The sequence below is a fragment of the Manis javanica genome, chromosome 11 (assembly GCF_040802235.1).
Source record: "Manis javanica isolate MJ-LG chromosome 11, MJ_LKY, whole genome shotgun sequence".
NCBI lineage: Eukaryota > Metazoa > Chordata > Mammalia > Pholidota > Manidae > Manis > Manis javanica.
Genome location: NC_133166.1, coordinates 75,666,304 through 75,689,008, shown reverse-complemented (window position 1 = coordinate 75,689,008; position 22,705 = coordinate 75,666,304). Strand labels below are relative to the sequence as shown.

Here is a 22,705-nt window from a genome sequence, read left to right as displayed (position 1 = left end):
TTCCTTTAGTGCACTCTTAATTGTTGTCTTATTTAGTGTAGAATCTTTACGGGCTCAAGAGGAAAGTCATATCCTTGAAACAGGAGATTAGTATCATTTCAGTAATCTCTGATTAAGGAAGTCTACCCTTTCTCTTGTCTCTTTCACTCTGTTCATCCCTGTCTTGAGTGCTCACTTTTCCTTTTGCCTTCTGCTTACCTCTTCATTTTTATTTTTCTCTTTCTACTTTTCATCTTTCTTGGCACATACAGTGGAATCCATACATGGCAAATGCCATAGTAGGTACAGAGATGTAATAGTAATAATGTCTAAAAGAAACTCTTAACAAAGGTAGGTATGCCTTACTGAGCTGTTACTACTTGCCAAGTACTATTTTAGGCACTTCACATGAATTACCTCATTTAGTTCTCAAAGCAGTCTTATGTGGTAAGCACTAATATCCCCATTTACAGGTGCATACTGAGGCATGGAGAAACAGAGTGACTTGCCCAAGCTTTTGCATCTTACACATGAGAGAGTCAAAAGAGGCTTTCTAGAGGTTGTGAAGAAAGTAAAGCTCTTACCTAAAGGAAGAGGAAGAATTAACTGTTAGAGTGGGAAAGGCAGCAATTTACTGGAAGAGACTCCAACAAGAGTGTGAAGAATGGAACCTGGACCCTTCTGGAATGAAAGGAGATCTGCAGGGCTGGAGGTGGTCTGTGAGGAGGTGATGGGTGAGGAGTGATGCTGGAGAGAAACTCCTGTGTGCAGGTGGTGTATTTTTGATGCTGTGGAAGTGATGCACCATAGACATTCATTCAGCAAACCTTTCTAAGTGTCCACGAAGTGCCAGTATCACAGGCACTACCCACTGGGAGGGTGGTAAGAAAGCAGCCAAACGGGTAGTATCTGCTGGAATCAGTTGGGCGTGAGGTTGAAAATAGATGAATCTTGAGCAAGCCTCTATCCACCTCTGGGACATGTCTTGCTTTCCCACTTGTCGTTGGGCTCCAGTGCTTCATCTTAGCATGTGGCACTTGGCAAGATTCCTCGTTTCTCCAAGATTGTCCTATTAACACTATTCTTCATTCTTGTTTTGTTTTGCCTTTGAAATATCTTGAAGACCAACACTGCTGTACAGCTGTTATTTTCCTAACTTTCTTAACTTTTATCTATAGAGCCAGTTTCCTCCTAATTCTTGCTTTCTTCCAGAACTATGGTTTCTTCAGTACCCTTTTCAGTAAATTTTATTACCATTGGACATCAGATCCAGTCATTGAGGCCTTTTGTTATTTCCTTGATCTCAGTTTTTTGGAATTTGAACGTTGATTTTTATAGTTGATAATGATTGGTGATTGTAATTTCTAACGTGTATTGATCACTCACTACAGTATGTGCCAGGCACTATGCTGATTGCTTTACGTATATTATATCGCTTAAGCCTTGTAACAACTTTATGTGGTGGGCATTGTATTTAACCAGTTCTACAGTGAAAGAGATAACGAAGAAAAATGCTTTGAGGGAATATAGGACAAAATACGTTTCTGGCTATAAAATAATATTGCTCATTATTGTTTGAGTAGCCTGTTAAAGTTTTAAAAAATCTTGCTAAAATGGTATTTTAAGAAATATTTTAAAGCAATGTAATAATATTTACTTTTCCTTTTTAGCTCACATTTTAAAAATCAGTCATTATTCTAGCAGTTCAGTTTGTTAGTGAACTTCACTTATTCTCTCATTCACTCCCTCCCTCATATACTCATTCATTCATGAGTTCTTCTCTGGGTCATACTTCCTGTTCACTGGAGGTGCTAGTACAGGAGATACCCTGACACAAGGGGCTGTCACAACCCTGTGCCCATGGACTTGACAGTGTATCTATCACTGGATTGGAGTTTAGGAGGATCAGTACTGCCAAATTTTTCCAATTGTGACACCCTGCCAAATTTGACTTTTTTGTTTTTGTGCTTTGTATTAATATATTTGAAAATCCTGACTTTTAGAATTATGCTTATAGTAATACAGGTATTGATTTGGTTACTCCAATAGGTATTGATTTGGTTACTCCATACTTTTTATGATGGTTAGCCTTTACTTCTTAGCATTCTGAAATTTCCTTTTTTTCACTCAGTATTATGTTTTGTGCTCTACCTATGCTTTGTAATTATAGCTATACCTGTTAGTATGTGTCTCTCCTGAGTGTTTCAGCACCGGGCAAGTATGCTCTGGATTTGGGGAGACTGAATAACAACAAATGTTTTGGGGTTAAAGGTCTTAACAACCAAGCTTTATTCTTGTGATGGCAGGTCAAGTGTTAGAATCACGTCCGCCTCCAGGGCAGTCAGCATGCAGCAAGTCCATTTCTGCCACCAGGCCTTCTCACTCTGCAACACCAGAACACCAGGTAGGGCTCTTTATATGGAGTCAGTAGTAGCTCATTGCCAACACATGTGCAAGCCTGCACCTGCCAGCACTGAACAAGCACAGTGGCCTGGACGAGCAGGCCAGGGTCAGGTGAGGATCCTGGCCATGGTAGCCTCCATTCTCCCTACAGTGTGGCATACATTTTTAACTGCTGCATAGTATTCCATTTGAATAAATGTCACTACATTTTACTCATTCTTTGATTGATAGACTTTTAAAATACTTCCTCTTTTCCTCACCTATTTGTCAGTACTACAGTAATTTGGGTCTTTCCTCAGTCAAAACCTTAAACAACTTTGGAAAAAGAACTTCTTTGTCTTAATAGCATATGTTTTAAAACAAAAGTTTGGAGTTTTGTCTTTAGTACTGATTAGGCTGTTTTACAGAAGGTTACTATTAAATTAGTTTAAATTGACTCTAGTCTGTCCTCTTTTTGTGCTGTAAGAGTGAAAGCCCTGAAATGGTCATTTTACTTAGAGAGTGTTATGCGTAGGCCTAGCACAGTAATGAACAGGTAGAAGGAAACAAAGTGTAGGAAGGCAGCTAATTATAGTAATTGCAGCTGGTTTCAAAGTACTCCTAACAGTTTGTGCATAATGCTTACTTGAAAGCATCAAATGGGTGCTAGTTGTGAAATAGAACACCTGTTTGTTGTTGAGCATGTGTTTATGCAGATGATTGTTGCTGTCAAAGCACCTTGATGTAGAGTAGTCCTGTTTACATTTACATTCTCCCCAAAGGATTAACAGTGTTCTCTCAATAAATTTGCAGTCTATTCTCCTCTCAAAGGCTGCTGTTTGGAGGGTGGTGTGAAAGAGGCAACAAGTGCTTGCTAATCACTTGAATATACATAATTAGCTACGGTCTGGTGCACTGGATTCTTTGTAGAACCACAACAATGCTGGTTGGCAAGAGCACATGACAATGATGTGTTACCTACAGTTGTTGAGGGTCTTTGTTGTTTCTTCATTGGTATTTGTTCTTTATTTTTCCAAACTTGAATTAGGTTTGTATTTATCAGTACACAAACTTGTCCTTTTTAAAATGAACCAGTGTCAGTTATACAGCAGCTCTTTGAAGTCAGCACTAAACAGTAGTATACCAAATTTCTAAACCAACCGGAGTCTGCAGCTATTATTTAAAGACACATATGACATAATTTAAGAATTACAGAGATTGTGAAATATCTAAGCTTATTGGTTAGCTAAATTCAGTCCACACTGGAAAATTTTTAGACCAATTAAAAAAAAATAACTAGGTTTAAATGAATAATAGATCTATCTTTTAAGCAAAGAAGCAGATACTTCATCTTATTTCTTAATGTTCTAACTTTGCATCACATTGTTGAATAGCTCTGCTGTAGGAATATTTACACCTCAAACTTTACGTCTTGAAATATGGGTGCGGATGAGGGCCACAGGCATTTCAAATGGCCATCCATATAACCATTAGTCTGTGGCAATTGTTTCCACTTCTTCCACACTCAGACTCAATCAGACTTCTGGGCCTGGTCCCTGTTAAGCTGTGGACAGATGGTCTGACTTAGCATTCTAGAGTCTGTTTTCCTCACGCCATAAAATACTCTGACAGTACCATCAGACTTCAGGAATTCTGAATTAGAAGTATAAATAAAGAAGATACTTTTTATAGAGATTAGAAGGGAAGCTTGTTAACTTTATCTCCATAAGAGGCTATAGGGTTGGCCTGTTTCGTTGAGAATCCTGCAAGTGGTTAGCAGTCCCATCTGTACCCCAGGTGCCATGCATCACTTCCCAAAATGTGACATTTGATGATTGTTTCAGGTAGTACACGGGGAGAGACATTGTACCTTTTATTAATTACTTTTTTCTATATATCTAGAAAAATGTGACTAGCCTATCAGATCTGTCCTTTCATGGTGTGGAAATCAACCCAGACTATCCACAAATGAGAACAGAGATTTACTCAGTTTTCATGGCAAGGGAGTCAGCCACCTCAACTTCCATGTGGCTGATACTCGTCAGGCAGGGAAAGCTTTAGAGTAAACACAGAAGGCTTCCTGTGGGAGGCTGTGGCATGGGGAGGTGGGCATCATATGTGATTGGTTAGGGGAGTGGATTTAGCTCTCTCTGGTTGGTCAGAGTTGGAAGCAGAAGCAAAATTTGGGAAGTGGTGGTCCTTGCCCAGGGCCTGAGTGTTCTAGCTGCAGAGCAATTTGGCTCCCCGAGCTGGCTGCAGAGGTGGTGGACCAGAGTCTGTTGTCGTATATGGTCTGATCATCATATGTTTTCATACTCAGCCTCTCAGTAGGTAGTATTGTTAAGGTGACTACATCTATTTAGGAAAAATATATGTACACCTATATAAAGAAACATATTAAATAGGTAATGCAGATGGCATGTGGAGATGACAAAAATTATGAACAAACTAAAAATTATTAAGTTATAATTACGTATCAGGTTTTTCACTAAATATTATCTGTATTTCATTTCATTCACTTAAGAGTGCTCCAGGTAGAATATTACAATCCTGAAATTAAAAATGAGGATCCTAAGAGTTAGTGAAGTAAATGGTCTAAGGCTGTACAGCCATTAAACAGGAGGTCTAGGATTCTAACCCAGAGCTTACTAATTTGGAAGACATTAAAGTGAGGCATGACGTCTTAGTTTACAAATGTGATCATTCCATGAGCTGAGATACTGGGCTGTATTATCTCAGCATTTCACTTCTAGTGCATTCTTTTGTCTCTCTTTTGTCACAGAACACTACTTTTTGGACAAAGGGGCCTACACAATAATTTCCCTATTGACTTTTAAATATTTGTGGCTGTTAGTTTCTAGGTCTGTGGCTATATACTTCTTGTGTGAAGCTGGCGTTCTTTGTGCACAGAAGAAACTGGATTCATCCATGTTGCTAATGTGGGTCCTTCCCATTACCTCTTTTTCTTGCTATATGCAAATGTTCTCTAAATTCTTATAGACTGTCCTCTGTGGCCTTATTATTGGTGATCTTAATCATGAGCTTAACTTGAAAGTGTAGTAGCTATGGAAATAAACTGCTGCAACATGAGATTAGCTACAGCAGGTTGTTGCATTCTTTTGCTTTTGCTTTGGCTTGTAGTAGATTGCTTTTAATGTCCCAGATATTTACGTGTAAATTTTGATGTTATAAACAAAATGATCCAAAGACATTTTTGAAAAACATAAATATTTAATGATCTTTGGAAGAAGTAAGTTGAGAGGGAAACATTTACAATACAGGCAAAATGAAAACAAATTATTCTGGTATTAAAAATGACCCATTTTCACTGGGGGGAAATTAAAAGTATTTCTGAAGAAGAAAAATTATAGTCTTTTATAAAATTTTATTGTCTAGAAATGTTATTATTGTTTTGTGTTTCCATCATTGTATGTATTTGAAATCCAACTTTTGAAATTTTGTATCCTATTGTGGGGAAAGTTGAGGTTGGCTCATTCTCCAGCAGGAAGCCTTGCAAACACACAGGCTGGACTTGTGGCTCTGTCTCTGGCCTCTGCCTCTTTGTTTTTAATGGCTGGAACTACTACTCAGGTTTCACTTATTGCCACAGCTCCAGTAAGATTCTATTTGACTTCCCATCTAATTCCCATCTGTCTGCTCCTTCCCATATTAAATCAACCCACATCTGGGTCCTTGTAACCTTCATGGGGCCCTTTAAATTCTTCCTCTGAGTAGCAGACCTTCTTTCTTTCTATGCTCTCACTGCTTCAGCCTCTCCTAAGTCTGCTACTGTATTGGTAACCTCACTTATGGGCTTCCCTAAGTGAGGGGCAAGAATGGCCACTAGAGGCCCAAAGAGGGATGTGGGAGCCATTTGAAGTACAGCATTTCTCATCCCTGCAGTAAAAGGCTCCTTGTCTGGGCCATAATTCTCTGGACTATAGATGGCATTTTTCATGCCTAGTTCCGGTAACACCTGTTGGAGCTCAGCATTTGTCTGCTGTGGGAGGATGGTAAATCACCCTGATTTGGCCACACAGCATGAAGTCCAGCCATAAGCCAATTGAGGAGGTAGTGATTTCCTGGGGTCTGATGTGCATTTTGTAATAGCTGTCTCAAGGCAGGCTGAACTGTCAGGGAAGCCAGCTTTCCCATCTCTGATCCTGACAGAACAATTCCATCTACCTCTAAATCCCTCAGATGCAGGAGCCAAGCTGATATTGACTCTGAAGGCTTGTGCTGGAACCGGGAGCCCAAATCTGCCAGCTCAGCCTGAGTATAGGGGTGGAGCATAGAGTACTCCACGACGTGGGAAGGTGGCTACACCTCTCTTAGGGGAACCCTTCATTGCTGTGTCTTTATTTTCTTTACAATCACTGGGCATACTTTCAGTAGAGATTCTTTCCCCAGCTTCTCCATTTCTGAGGCTGATGGCACCTTTCTCTCCACTCCCCTGAGTGCCTCCTCTGCTACATCCTTTATCTTTTCTACAGTGCCACCTCATCCTGTGCTTCCTTCAGGAGTACATCCTTCTCTTCCATTGCCTTTTCCTCCTTCAGAGCACCTGACAGCGCTGCTGTCTCATTCTGTAAGGAATCTTTTACCTCCTCCACTGGACCTCACAGCTCACGTTCTCACACTGCCTCTTCTTGTGCTTTTTGCAGGCATCCGTCCTTTTCCTTCACGGCCTTTACCTCTTCCACAATACCTCATAGTGATGCCATTTCAGTAAACAACAAATTTTTTACGTCCTCAATGGCGCCTTGCAGCCAGTGTTTTGTGCTGCCTCCTCTCATAAAAATGCCATTTCATTCTTCAATGAATCCACAGCAGTTTGCAGCTCATTCTCATGCTGCCATTTCTTGTATCTCTTTCAGGAGCATGTTCTCATCTGTGGACTTTTTTATGAGAAGCAGCCAACCCACAGTCCCCGCTGCCTCATGGGACCTACTTACTATACCAAAGGCCACCCCTGCTGCCTCAGGTGTGACCTCCACCTGCCTCCAGTCCTGGGGTGGGGCCCAGCCCTCTAGGAGGCAAGCTACCTCAGACCACATACCCACTGGGGGGGACAGTCAATTGTCTTTCCATTCATAGGGGCAGCCACTGAAGCACCCCTCCCACAAGGGCAGCCTGTTCTTTGGTCAACAGTGAATCCTGCCAACATCACCAGTTGTTTTTTCCAATAGGTTCCAGCCCTGGGCAAGTTCACTATGGATTCAGTGAGAACAAGGAATGACAATGGATCATTTTTGGGGTGACAGGGTTTATTACCTGGCTTGTTCTTCTGGCAGTAGGTCAAGCACTTGAATTGTTTTCATCTGACAGTCTGCAGGTCTGTAAACCTCCTTGGCCTCTGCCTTTGCCCAGAGCACTGGGCAGAGCTCTTTATGTAGTGACTCAGTCAGTAGTAGCTTATTGCCTACGGGTGTGGAAGCAGTAGTCTAGCAGCAAGCCAGTTACATCATCAAGTAGTTTAGGTTCAGATGAGGATCCTGGCCATTGGAATCTTCACTGTATCCACATTCACCACTTTAATCATTCACATCAGCTTATAAACATGCACTAGTATCTTCTATCCTAAAGAGAAAAGCCTTCCTGGACAGCTTGCATCCCATTGCAATTACTGCCTCTATTTCTACTTTCTCTTTCAATAAAATTTCTTGAATGTTGTCTGCATTGCCAGATTACACCTTCTCATCTTCTAGTTACCTTTCTATTTCTTAAACCTTTTGTCTTGCCAATGAGTTTCAGCCCTTGGCAAGTTCATCATGGATTCAGTGAGACTGAGGATTGACAATGGAGCATTCTTGGGGTAAAAGGGTTTATTATGCAGCTTGTTCTCTTGGCGATAGGTCGAGCAATAGAATTACATCTGCATCTAACAGTCTCCTGGTCCGTAATTCACCTCTGTCCCTGCCTCTGCCCAGCACACTGGGCAGACCTCTTTATATAGTGATTTAATTAATAATAGCTCATTGTTTATGGGTGTGGAAGTATTAGCCTAGCAGCAGGCCAGTTACATCATCAAGTAGTTTAAGTTCACGTCAGGATCCTGGCCATAGCAACTTCAGTTTTCTCCACACCACTCTAGCCAGTTGCCTTTTTTATCATGCCACTGAAAAGGCTTATGTCTGGTTCATGACGATCTCCATGTTTCCCAATCCACCAAACATTTTTTGTGCTAATATTTTTCTTCTATTTCTTAATACCATTCAGCACAATTAGTACTAGTCCTTTCTTAAACATTTTCTTATTTTGGCTTCTCCTAAATTATTGGCCATTCCCTTCTGAACTTTTGTTGGCCCTTGAAACTCTACCTGCTGTCTAAATAATGGAGAGCCTTGTGACTCAATCTAGGGCTCTTTTCTTTAAAGAACTAGGTTCCTTAGGTGCTTTTATCCCCTAGTAATTTCCTCCCTCTCCTGGGAAGTCTGATATTTGACTCCTGCCTTAAAGTCTATATTGGAAATGGGTTTGTAATTTTAAGGATGTGTACTTTAAACTCAGTATCTTAGAAAGCTTTAAGATTTTTGGTTGTTTTGATGTTTTCTTTAGGTTGATTATCCTTTGAAACCTTGAAGAATTGACAACATATGACTAACATGACAACGTAGTTTTTCTAAAAGAGCATTGTGATCGTCTGTCTAGCCTTAATTGTTCTCATATAGTTTTAGCTAAAATAAGAAGTTTTGTAATCCAAATTTACAATTATCAGTATGATGGATTAGCAAGCTGAAAGTTCCAAAGAAACTCTTTGCATTTTTTTCCTGAAATAATTAAAATTTATAACTGGCTTAGTGTCAAATGCTGGCTTTCCAAGTAGCTCCTTCACAATGTGTTGATAGTACAAAGCTGTGTTATTGTTGATTGAAAAGTCGGGGAGAACACCACCTGGACAGAATAAAGTCAGCATTTATTGAGGACCAGAGTTTAGTTTAAGTTGACAGATTTAGTTGATACAGAGTGAGTGTGTGTGTGTGTGTGTGTGTGTGTGTGTGTGTGTGTGTGTTTGATTAGGATTATATAAAGTTTTGATACAACAGTAAGGGATTCAAAGAATCTGAGAGAGCAGATTCTCTGTTGACACTTCCCTTTGAATAGATGATGGGTGTTTTGGGAAGTGGCTGTAATGAACAGACCAGACCATTTGCCTTGGCTAGGGTCTGCTGGAGTAGTAAAGGTCTATTAATGTAGATAGTTGTTTAGGGAGTTGATAGTTTCCGTCTTCAGTATACAAGTTGTATGTAGTTTCTGTTAACCTATTAGTGTTATAGGATTACAACATTCTACTTTAAGCTGTTGAAATGGTGATTTTTTTTCACCTATTTTAGAGAGAAGTAGCTGAGTGCCACACAAGTCAATTTTTATAAAATATCAACATTTCACTATGGGTAACACAAATCAGTATTGTAATTCCCTTATTTTTTTAAACTCAGATCAGGATTAGATCTATTAAATTTTTGAGTTGGTGTTTATATAAAATATTCATGATGCTTCACTTTCTTGCTTTTACTTTTTTTTATTAGAAATGCTTTGAAATATGAGGGTGGAGGTTCCTTTTCTGTTGATTAAGAGGATATGAAACTTAGTTTCATGAATTCTAATTACCCCTAAAGTATTGTTTCAAGAATAGTTTTCAACTTTTCAACCTATAAATTGCCGTGAAGAGCAAGAATCCTTGTAATAATAAATCTTCTGGTAGGCTGATTTATGAAGACTGACCCAGAATTAAATGTTGCCTGTTGTCTGCTCTTTATGCTTCCTCTCTTAACAGATGTCAGGTTGAGCGGCCTTGTCCTTATTTTGACCAGCAGTGTGTATTCAGCCTCAGTATGTATTACATAGGTTGGGCTCCTTTTAAATGTTAATGTGTTCACATTAACCAAAAACATTTACACTCCTGCGAATTGCTTATTTTCTGTCATAACCAGGAGGTGTGGAAGGAATCTGTTGCTCACTGAGTGGGGCCCAGGAGGCAAGTTTTACAGCAGTGCTGACATCTCTGTCCTCTGTTCAGGCAGGAGTGTTGGCTGGGCCACCCATGCAACTGCCCAAATGGGATGGGATTGGCAGAATCTTACCTGCCTTGCTCTGATTTTATATGGATAGATTCACTGAAGGATGCCAGCTGCTTTGGTAAAACGGATTCCTTTTTTCTCTCTGTCTGCATTCCTCCCCAATTACCTGCTTTTTCATGAGGATGCTGTGGCTTTCAAGGGCTTTAAGAACCATACAAAAACTAAAGAAGAAAAACTGGACTGTTAATTTGAGCATTCTGACCCATTTTGAACCTTGTATCTTAAACCTTTGGTCCATTTTTTTCTTATGTTCTTCTGACTACCTCTGTGGATGTGGGACTGAGCCCTTGTCCACAGATAAAGAACTTCCTGTTAGTTGGGAGAGTGTTGATCCTTAAGTAGAGTAACTAAAAAGGAAACAATTTTAAGGGAAATTGTTGCCTGTTTTGAGAAACTACTTTTGTAAGTTATTATAGAAATTGAATTTAGGTATTATTAACACCATATTAAATGTTTGCAACATTTTTGGTTGTTATTTCCACTAGTTGAAATCATTTTATGTGCATAAAATATTTTTACATCTGGTAGGTAGGTCAAATGATATTAACCCCATTTTTTGGTAGATTTTAAAAAACTGACTCTTCTTCCAGGGTAGTTTTCCAGGTGTTACCACTAGAGTTTACTTAAGTGCCCTCTAATGCATATGTAATCAATCTTGTTCTTTTATTATCTACCTTTTGTAAATAATTGAAGTAGATTAGGCTTACATGTTGGGGAGTAGGTCATCTCCCCTTTGGAACTCCAAATTGATTAAACTTAAGATCCATTATAATGGTCCAGCAACAGAGTTATCAAAACAGACTTGAAAAGACCATTAGCCTAATAGATACATTATTGTTGGTGGGGTGTTAAAACTCCAGATCTGCCCTGTAGTAAGCTTTATGAGTATTAGTACTAACCCTCTAAAAAGGGCAGTAGCCTTTCCTCTCTTCTACCAAGCACTTGATAAATGAGTGAATGCACATACTCAGACTTCTATGTGGTTTTAGCTTCTCTGTTGAAAATTGTAATAGTGTCTTGCTTATTCATTCTGAACTGATTATGACATCTTATAGCCACATATATGTGGCATATATACTCTATAAGACTGTTACCATTTTCACTCATTTTTCTTGTCAGTGATGTTTTGGAAGAATTGGGTATATATGAGCTGCATAATTAAAAAGCCAAAGTGGCCTTCGAAAGCAATGTAAAGATAGATGATTCTCTTACACACATTATTTCATTTAGTTGCCATTAAAGAGCTAATCTTTTTCCATGGTTCATGTCCCCACCCCCTAGTTCTTGCAAATCACTTTGTTCAGTGAGCAGAGTTAATGCTGGAGCACACTGCTGTTGTCTTTGAAGTAGACACAGAAAAGAGGCTGACATGTATTGCTCTGTTATCCAGCCATGTTGGTGGCCTTTTCCTGGAGAGTGGCATATAATTCATCTTCCTGCATCTTTGCAGACAGCCCTTTCCCCTCCTGGAGTACAGTAGTCCCCCTTGTCTGTGGTTTCAGTTACCTGTGGTCAATCACGGTCTGGAAGCAAATGATCCTCCTTCTGATGTATCATCATCAGATCAATGGTAGCCTGACATTGTGTCACAATGCCTGTGTTATTCACCCCACTTCATCCCATCATGTAGCACTTTATTACCTTATATCATCACAAGAAGGGTGAGTGCAGTACAGGAAGATACTCTGAGAGAGAGAGAGAGAGAGAGAGAGAGAGAGAGAGAGATCACATTCACATAACTTTTGTTGTAGTCTACTATAATTGTTCTACTTTATTATTAGTTATTGCTGTCAATCTCTTACTGCCTCTAATTTATAAATTAAACTTTATCAGAACTGTGTATGTACAGGAAAAATGTAGTACCTATAGGGCTCGCTATTATCTGTGGCTTCAGGCACCTACTGGGGATCTAGGAACATTTCCCTTGCTGATTAGGGGAGACACCTACAGGTTCTTCACGACAGTCAGATGGTGACATCCTGCCCATCATTCCTTCAAGATGTTGTTCAAATGTCATCACTTTCATCCAGTTTTCCCTTGTCCCATGCAAAAATGAATTCTCCCTTTGGAACTCTGCCGGCACTTTGTGGGAACTTTAGTTTTATTACTTGTGTACCTTTTTATATTTCAGAATAGTAGTTGCCTTTTATTCTTTTTTTTCCCAACACCTTGTAACTTTTTGTTGACCAGTGATTTGATGAATGAAATATGGATTGTAATTGAAAATTCAAGTGTCTTCTCCCAGTAGAAATATAGCATTTAAGGTAGAATTTCATAATGTTAGACTATAGCATACCTATATTAGAATCCCTTGGAATGCTTATTAAAAATGCAATTATCCAGAAACTAGAATTAGAATTTCTAGCTTTGAGATCCTGCAAGATGGGTATGTTTGCATTAAGTACCATGGTAATTCATATTTACACTTAACTATAGGACTCTTTCTCTTAAATTGTGATGGAAATCAGTAAGAAAATGTATTTCAGCTTAGAAATGTTTAATACATAATTTTGTCAGATATAATTTTAAATTGCAGTAAGTTTTATAATGTAGAAAATTTTTCCTTATTTTTGTATATGAAAAAAAGTCTTTGGAAACTAACTGTCTTACTGATTTTCAATATTTGATCTTGATTATTGATTTGTTCACATATTAGTTCTCTAATACATATAGGGTTTATATAACAAAAAAATGGAGATAAAACCCACTGATTCTGTTACTATGTAAAGGAGAAAATAGGGCTACAGTACATTTAGTAATGAGTAGTCTTAACCTTTCTCTGAATTCTTAGCATTCTTTTTCCTTGCTTTTTCTTGATTTTGTCCTGCCTAATTGTCTCATCTCCTGGGGGTAAACTTTTTCCTTTGAGGACATCAGGGAAAGGGCTCTGTCTTCCCACCTTTCTCACAGGACATTGGTACAAGTATTTCTGAATAATTTGAGAATTATCAATTTGTTATAAAATGGAATTTGTTGTATCTCACTTATAAAAAATAAGGATGTACATTTCATAGGAATGAATTTTAAATGAAATTTCTTGAGAGAGACAACCTTATTTAACTTGAATTTCGTAGTGTCATCTAAAAAGAAGCCATTGAAAATAATCTAGTTTTTGTTGTGCCGTTTTCCTTAGGAGTTGATGGCTGGATTGTACTTTTGTATCTTAGTTGTGAAAATAATGGCAAAGTAGAGGCTTTGAGCATAGGGATCAGATCCTTGAATCCGTCACAACATAAAGTGAGAAGGTAGTGTGACCTAGTGAATTATCTAGAATTCTAGAAACTCTGAGATCTAGAGATGGAGGGGCAGTGAGTTGAGTCAGAGTCAACTGAGTTCAAAGTGATGAATTCTGTTTAGTTCTACTATCACATACAGAAAAAGAAATGGCTTTGAAAGTATGGGTTTTTTCTTCCTTTTTCTTCTTTTTTTGAACAGTGTCAGGCATCTATGAATAGTGATGAAATCAGGAAAACTCCCAGGCTAGACATTATCTTGACAGTTGGCAGACAGATGCTCCTGATTTGAGTGTGAGACTGAGGTATTCAGAAAGTACTTCAAAACACTCAGGCCAGCTAACTATTTCCTTATACTGGGATTGAGTTTTTAGCTGCTTTGTAATAAAGGTTCTTGATAAAGAACCTGGTAAGAGCATGGTCAGATATTCATAATTTGTTTATTTTGAATATAACAACATCTAGTCATATTTATAAATTGTCTTTCAGACCTTGTTATTACTTTATACTGATGTATAAGAAAAAAAGGCAATGTATGCATATCAACAATTTCACTTTGAATATTTTGTATGGAAATGATAAATGAAAAGTAGCTTTGATAATTTCAAAAAAAGCGTGTCCAGATTTATTTCATCCATTCCTTGAGAAAGATTAATTACTTCTTAACAAGGTATCTAAAGTGATTTCTTTTATATTACTCATGTCTAATATTTGAAGTGTGATTTGACAGGATATTTCTTGTTCTCAGTTACTGGATATTTTATTGAAGACATGTATCTTTACTTCATTTATTGACATTTAAGAAGAAATTCTCCTTTTCTAGTGGGATTTGAGCAGGGCATTTGTCATCCAGGGTTCTGAAGTTTGGAATTTGTTTTTGCTGCTTTGAAAGAATTTGTTGACTCTGTACAATGTAAGGGCCCTCTAAGTTTATTTAAAGGCTTTGACCTGGGGGGTGTGATGGTCACTGGAAACGATGAAGTTTTGTGATTGAGGAATACCCCTTGTAAAACAAATTTTTGGTAATTATATCTTTTCTTTAGCATTTTCTTCATATGCATGAACTCAAAAGATTGCATAGAATATGTTTTAGAAATGTAAAAAATTAGATGGAACTGCTTTGATGGAATTATGAGTTTATGTGATAAATTTGTTTCTGTTTCAATTTATATATCTTTTTCTCTAAAGTTTTGTTATATAGTGTTCCTCATTCATAATAATAAGTTCATATGTAAGCATAGTTACAATATGAATTTAGCAGATGTGTCAAATATATGAATTGTTCTTAATGTTAAACATTTTGTTTGCAAGAACAATGTAATACTTGCTGTGACCTTTTAAGCTATGTAAATTTTAGTGACTATAAAACTAAAATGCATTTGTTTCCGAAATGCGTTGGGAAATTATTTGGACTGTTTTATGCTTGGCTCTTTTTGAGATTTTATTATGTAAACTGAAGAGATTAAATCTGGTATAAAAATGAAATGTATCATAATGCCAAGATATCTTTAAAATCTTACCTTTTTCAAAAAGTTATCTGTACGCTAATCTCACCTCTGAAGTTTTTTCTTCAGGAGCAGCAGAAAGGGTTGTTTGTTACTACACTAATATCTGTTTCCTTTTAGCACTGACATTCTTTGATTCTATGAATATGCTATACTGAGACCTTCTTAAAGGTATCAGATAGACAAGATTTTACTGGAATAATAAATTTGCCAGGGTTGTGAATTCCTTTTTCTCTCCATGATATAAAAAATGGTAAGAAAAATAAAAGAATTTAGAGTACTACTGTTTATCTTTGGTAGCCCTGTTTGCCAATGGATTGTGTTGCAACATATATTTTAAAAGAATGGTTTATATGATTATTTTTTTCTGAGAAATATACTGTGAGTGAAGAAGATAGTAAAAAAAAAAAAAGGTTGTGATTGCATTTTGATTTGCCCCTAATTGCATTGTCTTAATATTTATTAATTTGTAATTTTCAGAGATACTCATATTTGAAGAAAGTATGTCTTTAACTGGTTAAACGTACCAAGTGTGTTTTTCTTCTCACATCTTTTAGCACAGAGCAACTAGGCCAAGTCAGGTTGAGGCTCTACCTAGGATAATGTCATAAGACACTATGAAATATTGTAAATCACATGAAGAGTGTACTTACTAGTTTTTACTTATATTTGATACTTGCTCATATTTGATGTAGTATTTTTTATAATTAAATGTTTTTTTGACTATAATTGTGTATACGTTTGTGTATCTTACTTAGAAGATTTTAAGATCCTTAGGGCAGAGGTTACTTCTTTCCTTTCCCTTCCTTTTCTTTTTTTCATAAAATATACATAAGATTTAGCAGGTTAACCATTTTAAGTTGTGTAGTTGCTTTTGTTTCTTATGTGTTCCTCACAGTACAAGATAGTTAAGTCAAAATTTATTTAGAATACACAGCAGATGTGCAGTATAGCAGTGATTGGCTGCTTGTCTAATAAATCCATTTGTACACCTCTCTCACCCCTACCCCAGCATACAGCTAGACTGTGTTTCCCAGCTGTCTTGGTGTCAGGTGTGGCCATAGGACTAACTTCTGGCCACTGAAATAGCGCAGCATGAAGGTATTGCACTTCTAGGTGTGGCTCAGAAGCATCTCCTGTGCTCAGTCTTCTTTCTTTTGTCCCTCCTAATGGCAGTCATGAAACAGGAGATGATGGAACTTCTAGAAGGAAGGAGTCTAGGTCCTTGAATTACTGTCTGGAGAAGAGCCCCTTACTGATGATGAGTATTTGTTTGACTTTACATGAGCCCAGAATAAAATTTTGGTTGTGTTAAGCCACCAGTTGCTCATGGTTTCTCTCAGCAGCTCACTAATACACTCAGAATTTGTTAAGAGTGAATGATTTAGTGTACTCAGTATTTAATTTTCAGTTGTTTGGAATTAGAAGTGGGAGTCAGGAATACAAAACCTGGAAATTGGGATTGCGAAATGAGTATGACTCCAATTAGCAGGAGGAATGTCCCAAAGAAGGGCGACGAATAAAGGATAGTGAGAGAAATTTGGAATGTTAAGGAAAAAAATAGAAGACTGTGGGGCAGAGATTTACAGTACAAGCCAATTAGGAGAGCAGTCCTTCGGAGTTAGAGGAGGAGGGGCCCGGAAATAAGAAAATCAAATCTTTGAGAGTTGGGTAGGATTTTAAACACTATTGGTTTTAAAAAAGAGGAATTTTTGCCTTGTTCCATATGCAGTTTACAAATGTGGGGTTGTTTTGCTTATTGCAGGTTTATTAATGAATATCTTGACAAAAGCATGTTATTCAGAAAAAGGTGGCATGTTGAAATGAGCACAGTTGCAAATCTACATGTCTTGTGTGCTGTGGTTTAGATTCATTACTTGAATTATTTCCTGAATGAGTCAGTCTCTTAGGTACATGAAAATAATTGAATTATGGCTATGTTTTATGCATATATATAAAAAATGTATCATTTTTACACTGGCTGAATACTGATGAAATTTGCTCTGAGTTTTAGACATATAAAATATTAGGTAGAATATTTAAAAAGAAAAACATTCATTTTTTTATTCTTAATATTTTAAGTTTATTGATACCATTTAACCATTGTGCTGCAAAACAGGATATTATCAGCCAATAAAAACTAAAAAGCTTAAAGGTTAAATATTTGTGGCTTAGGTAGTTTTTTTTTAAAGCTTCAAAAATGAAGAGTTAGTAATACATATAAGTTAAAACTATAATACATGACTGACCTGATTTCAGTTTTTATATAACAGAGAACATGGGCTGTCACTGACTTAGGAATACCCACGTCCCAAGTCTCATATGTGGTAGCAATGGCTGTTAAGATATGGGGATTTTCTTACCTACTGCTCATGGCTGCTTCAGCTGCAGATGAAATTATATTTTTACCAAATGCTAAGAGACTGTGTGACCTGGGCCTTGGGTGTTCTTGTGGATGCAGTGGTGACTTCTCATTGAAGGGTAGGTTCTCTTTCTTCCTGTGCATGCATAGAGTCCAACATAAACAGAACAGAGCTCTCTTCTTTTACCTCATACTACTACTATCCATATAAAAGATGATAGATGGGTTGTATATTCAGTGTCCTGTATTCAATACAGTGCATTTCAAAATTAGATGTGCTATTAAAGGCAATTTGAGTCTCTAGGATTTTTTTTACAGGTAGAAATGTAGAATGTGTGCTCTGCCCATCAGCTGGAACTGCAGTAGACTTGAAGTCAAAAGAATGAACCCGTGGCCATGTCTCTTAACAGCTCTAAATCATGGTTTCCTGATCTATAAAATCATAATATAGCAGAGTCTGAGTGTTAAAAGTGACCTAAAGAACAATTTGGCTCACGCTTACACACAATTTCTTTTGTAATATCTTAGATATATGACCATCCATTGACAGGCAGCTCAGTATCTCATCTTCTTCTCTCATCCAGTGCTTAGAGTTTGGAAACTCTTGAGCAGAACGTCTCCCCATTCATTGTGTGCCATCTGTAGGAGTAGAGACTACTAATGGGAATATTAATACCTGACGTCTCTTTATCTCACAAGTTGAGGGGAGAGTCACATGAAATAATGGGGTGAAAACAGTGTGATTTATGAAAATGCCATGTCATAATTACTATTGGGTAGTGCTTTTTCAACTAATGATTTATGTAGAAAACAACTACCATTTGTATTAGTAAAAGTTTTTCTGTGATAAACTAAGCTTTAACTCTCTGATGAATGAAATTACCTTTGGAACCTTGCCTGTTTGTCAGATGGAGTCTGCCAGTGCTTCCAATATTTTTTATACTACCTAGTCTTTGAAAATTAAGATCTTGACCCACAGTTTAAAAACTACTGGACAAGACACTTCTTGGGGAGACATTTAGACTGCTAGTGTACTTACTAGAAATAAAAGACTATAATGCAATCTGAACTTACATCACAGTTGTATAGAAGTCACTTATACTGTAGCCCCCCTTTATCCAAGGTTTTGCTCTTTGTGGTTTCAGTTATCCACAGTCAACTACGGTCTGGAAAGAGATGATCCTCCTTCTAATGTATTGTCAGGCCAGTGGTAGTCTAATGCTGCATCATGATGACTATGTCATTCACCTCACTTCATCTCAACCCATAGGCATTTTATCTCACATCATTACAAGAAGGGAGAATGCAGTGTGGGAAGATATCTTGAGAGAGGGATAGAGAGAGACCATATTCACATAAATTTTATTACAGTATATTGTTATTCTATTTTATTATCAGTTATTAATCTTTTACTGTGATTGATAAGTGGTATCAGGTATGTATGTATATGAAAAAAGCATAGTATCTACAGAGCTCAGTACTGTGTCCCAGGCATCCACTAAGTGGAGATACTGTATACTTCTGCTTCAGGATTAGTGCTGTTGACTATATTATGTAACAACAGTTCACTAGTATAAAAACATGACTGTATTTTAAGTACTAACAGTGAGTAACAGACTCATGTTGAATTCTGCCCAAATACCTCAATAGTTCTGTCTAGTAGTCAGTCATATAAAACATAAAACAGTTTTGGGGTAAGTTTGTTTTTTAACATTTCCAATAACTTAATCCACAAAGTCATTAGACTTTTCCAGTTGCTAAAACTAGTTTAGTAAACTAGAAATCTTTTTCTTTACACACACAGCTGGCATGGCTAAGTGTACTAGAGATGGCCATAATTTACTGTTCTGTCCGTAGCCCTTTCCAAGGAAGCTGCTCTACCCTCACCTGCTATTATTTGGGGAAGACACCTCCCCGCCCAGTCCAGCTGATCATTGGACATCTGATCCAAGAGCTTCTTCAAGGAGTTGGAGAGGTGAGAGACTAGAGAAGCTAAGAGATGGAGAGGTGAAACCATGACACGAGATTAGAATTGCCGTGAAGGGCCAATGGCAAGCTGAACTTATAAGGAAACAAAACCTCTGAGCAAGCCAAGGGGCTAGTGGGTGGGGAGTGTGAAAAATGCAGCAGATGTATTGTGAGAGATGCAGAGAGGAGTGGTGGAGAATAGGGTATAAGGGAGAGAGATGAGGGACAGATGGAGACAGAGGCAGACCATGCACAGTGCCTGAATAAAACCAATGGACATGGTGTTTGTCTGATCTGCTCAAGTTCTACGTACACAGCTCCCATCGTTGGATGAGGTGTTTGTATTCTTGTAATAAATAACTCTTTGCTTATATTAGTGTCAGTGGGTTTTGCAACGGAAAGAGACCTAAAAGAGCACTAAGGTTAAAGATGAAATATCTTTGGCTGAGGCTTGCTTCTGAATACTATTCTGGAAATAACCTCTTCTCATTGTTTTCTGATAGTTTTCATGATAAAATATTAAGTAATCATTCATTTGTTACTTTGAGGCCCTCTTAATTTGAGATTGTATGGTAGACATTCTTATTGCTTGATTTGCTTTTATTAGAGAAATGACAAGTTTGTTTGAACTGGTGCGTTAACTTCCGCTGAGGAAGTCTGTATGAGTTATGGTAGCTTCTTGACTCTTGAAGTCTTGGATCTGGTTTACCAGCAATGTTAGGGCATTAGTAGACCACACTGTATGGTTTTCTTGGTGTATCACAAACTGTGATCAAATATTTGCAAGTATTCAAGAGGACCCCATACATTATAAATTGTATTTGGTACCTACCTGTTAATCTGTTATGAGGACTTCAGTTATTCTTTCACATTTAACAAGAAAACATCAACTTTTTACTTCTTTGGCATACATGAGCTCTTAAAAAGACATGTTGTAGGTACGTCACATCAAAATGAGGTGCTTACCGGACACACTAGTATCATTTGGTTCTGTAATTCTACTTTATGAGCATTTTTCTTAACAGCTTAGTTTTGTCTCAGTGAACTTCTTCCATTGCCATCCCCAGTTGGGTAAAGGGTAGTCTTCAGAGTTGTGATTACACAAAAAAAGCATTTGTTACTACTATTTGTACTCTTGACAAATGCCTCTTACTAGAAGAGGCTTTTAAAATAGTCTTAATTCTTGGGGACAGTTAGATTTTTTAAATGGTTTCAGGTAGTCTAGAATTATTGGTAGATTTAACTAAGAAAACCTAGGCTCAAATGCTATAACAACACTTTTTCTGAAGTCAGCGCACCATCCCATTAAATTTTCAGATCATATGTTCATATCCAACATCCTAAGTATAATTAAATGGGCTTTTAGCTTACAAACATTTCCTCAGCTTGATTTTCCAAAAGAGAATCAAGATCACATTTCTCCACAAAGAATGGCTTGTTATTGTTGTGTGATTAAGAGATCAGTCTTTTGATGGTTTCACTGAACCTGTTTTCCCAAAATACAATTCTTATTTCTTTTGCTAATTAACCAGGATGATTGCTATATAATTCTGCACAGTTTTAGAAAAAGTTTGATTTTTTCCCCTTCTGCTGAATGAGTCCTTGTTTAAACCAGATAGTGTCATGACTTTGTTAATATATTAGGATTCACCTAGGTTGAAAGTACACAGACTCAGACATGTCTTGCTGGTCAGTTGGTCCCCAAACAAAACATCAGTGTATGTCAAACCAATTCTGATCTAGCATAATGGACTTTTCAGACCCATTTTAATTTTTTTAATCAAATATAATATTTGAAAATGTAAAGTGTAAAGCAGAATACAAAAAGGAAATTTTCTTTATTTTCAGGTAAATTGGCCCGATAAGCTAATACTAGTAGCATAAGAGAAATCGCTATACCAGTAGTGAATGATTAGTGGATGATAAAGTTTATATCTTCTAATCCAAGATAGAAATTTATCATAGAAAATTAATGGTGGAGCTTGTTGAATGTTGCTGTTCCTTCTGAGTGTAATCATGCCTGCCTGTCTTGGTGGGATTATAGTGTTACTGTACACTATTGGGATATTATTACATTTGGTATATATATTTTTAAAAGTCACAGACTATTTCAAGCTTAAGTAGGGACTCTTGAGTTCTGTGTTGAGCTCTAGTAATTTGTTAAAATATTTTACTTTTTCATGTCCACAAAATACTCATCAGAACAGTACTTGTAGATACAAGTAAACTAGAAATTCAGAGCTATTTTATTTCACTGCAGTTGAAGTTTTAATGATTCATGTGAGTTCTGATGAGTATGTCAGAATGTTTAGAAAAAAGTTTACAGATGATAAACAGTTCACATTTTTATCTAAAGAGGTACACAACTGGCATTAAAATCAATTTACTTCTGATTAGAGAAAAACTAATCTTACAATTTTTTTCTGCACAATTTTTTTTTTCAAAAAATTATCACTGGTATATATTGGGCCTTGAGAAGCAATACCCTAATGTTATTGAAGATTTTTTTCAAATAGTAGGCAAATTTTCATATAATTTTGAAGTGGATAAACAAAATATTAAATGAGTTTATGTTCAACTTTTGTTTTAGAAATTTAAAAACTTTTTGACATTATAGCCTCCTCCTGGTGCCTAGAATGATGCTTGGCACATACTATTTAATAGCTAGGTAATAGCTGACAGATTTTCTTGAAAAAATTTTGGGTACATACAAGGAAATTCTGTTAAGTCTGGGTTTAGCTGGTATATATGGAGAAGGGTTACATCTGCTTCAGTGAAATATAAAATTGAGCCAGATGGTCTTAATGAAAGGTTACTCTCTTGGTGATTTGGTATCTTTGAAATGGGTCAGTAAAAATCTTTCCAACAGCCATAGCTTATTGTTTGGGAATTTTCAAAATACACTGTACCTTAACTTAGGAAAACTCCATTGAACCTGTATTCATTCTTTTTTATTGAATTAAAGAAAAAACATTTTACAAAGTGGACACATTGTTTAATTTTGTTTTTTATTTACTAGATTGCAATGCAAGGCCAATAAATTAAACCCGGGCAGTTCTGTTGCTAATTACACACAACTTCTCTTGAGCATCAGATATTCAAATCCATTTTATGAATATGGTACAGAGAATAACAACTGTAAAACAAAGCAGTGTGCATCTAAGTGACTGTTAGCGTGCATTTCAGAAAGGATAA

General features: G+C 37.1%; 1 protein-coding gene across 5 annotated transcripts in view; it reads left to right on the top strand.

Moving 5' to 3' along the window:
- Positions 1-22,705, top strand: part of AKT3 (AKT serine/threonine kinase 3) — a 345,951-nt gene that overhangs the window by 125,665 nt on the left and 197,581 nt on the right. Inside the window, exon 1 of one of the 5 annotated variants that reach the window (XM_073216706.1) lies at positions 2,063-2,383. The exons of the other annotated variants lie outside the window; for them this stretch is intronic. Coding sequence (XP_073072807.1) covers positions 2,326-2,383 — 58 coding nt within the window. The 5' untranslated portion in view covers positions 2,063-2,325. Of the gene's footprint in view, positions 1-2,062; positions 2,384-22,705 lie in introns of those variants that run through there. 5 annotated transcript variants of the gene reach the window in all.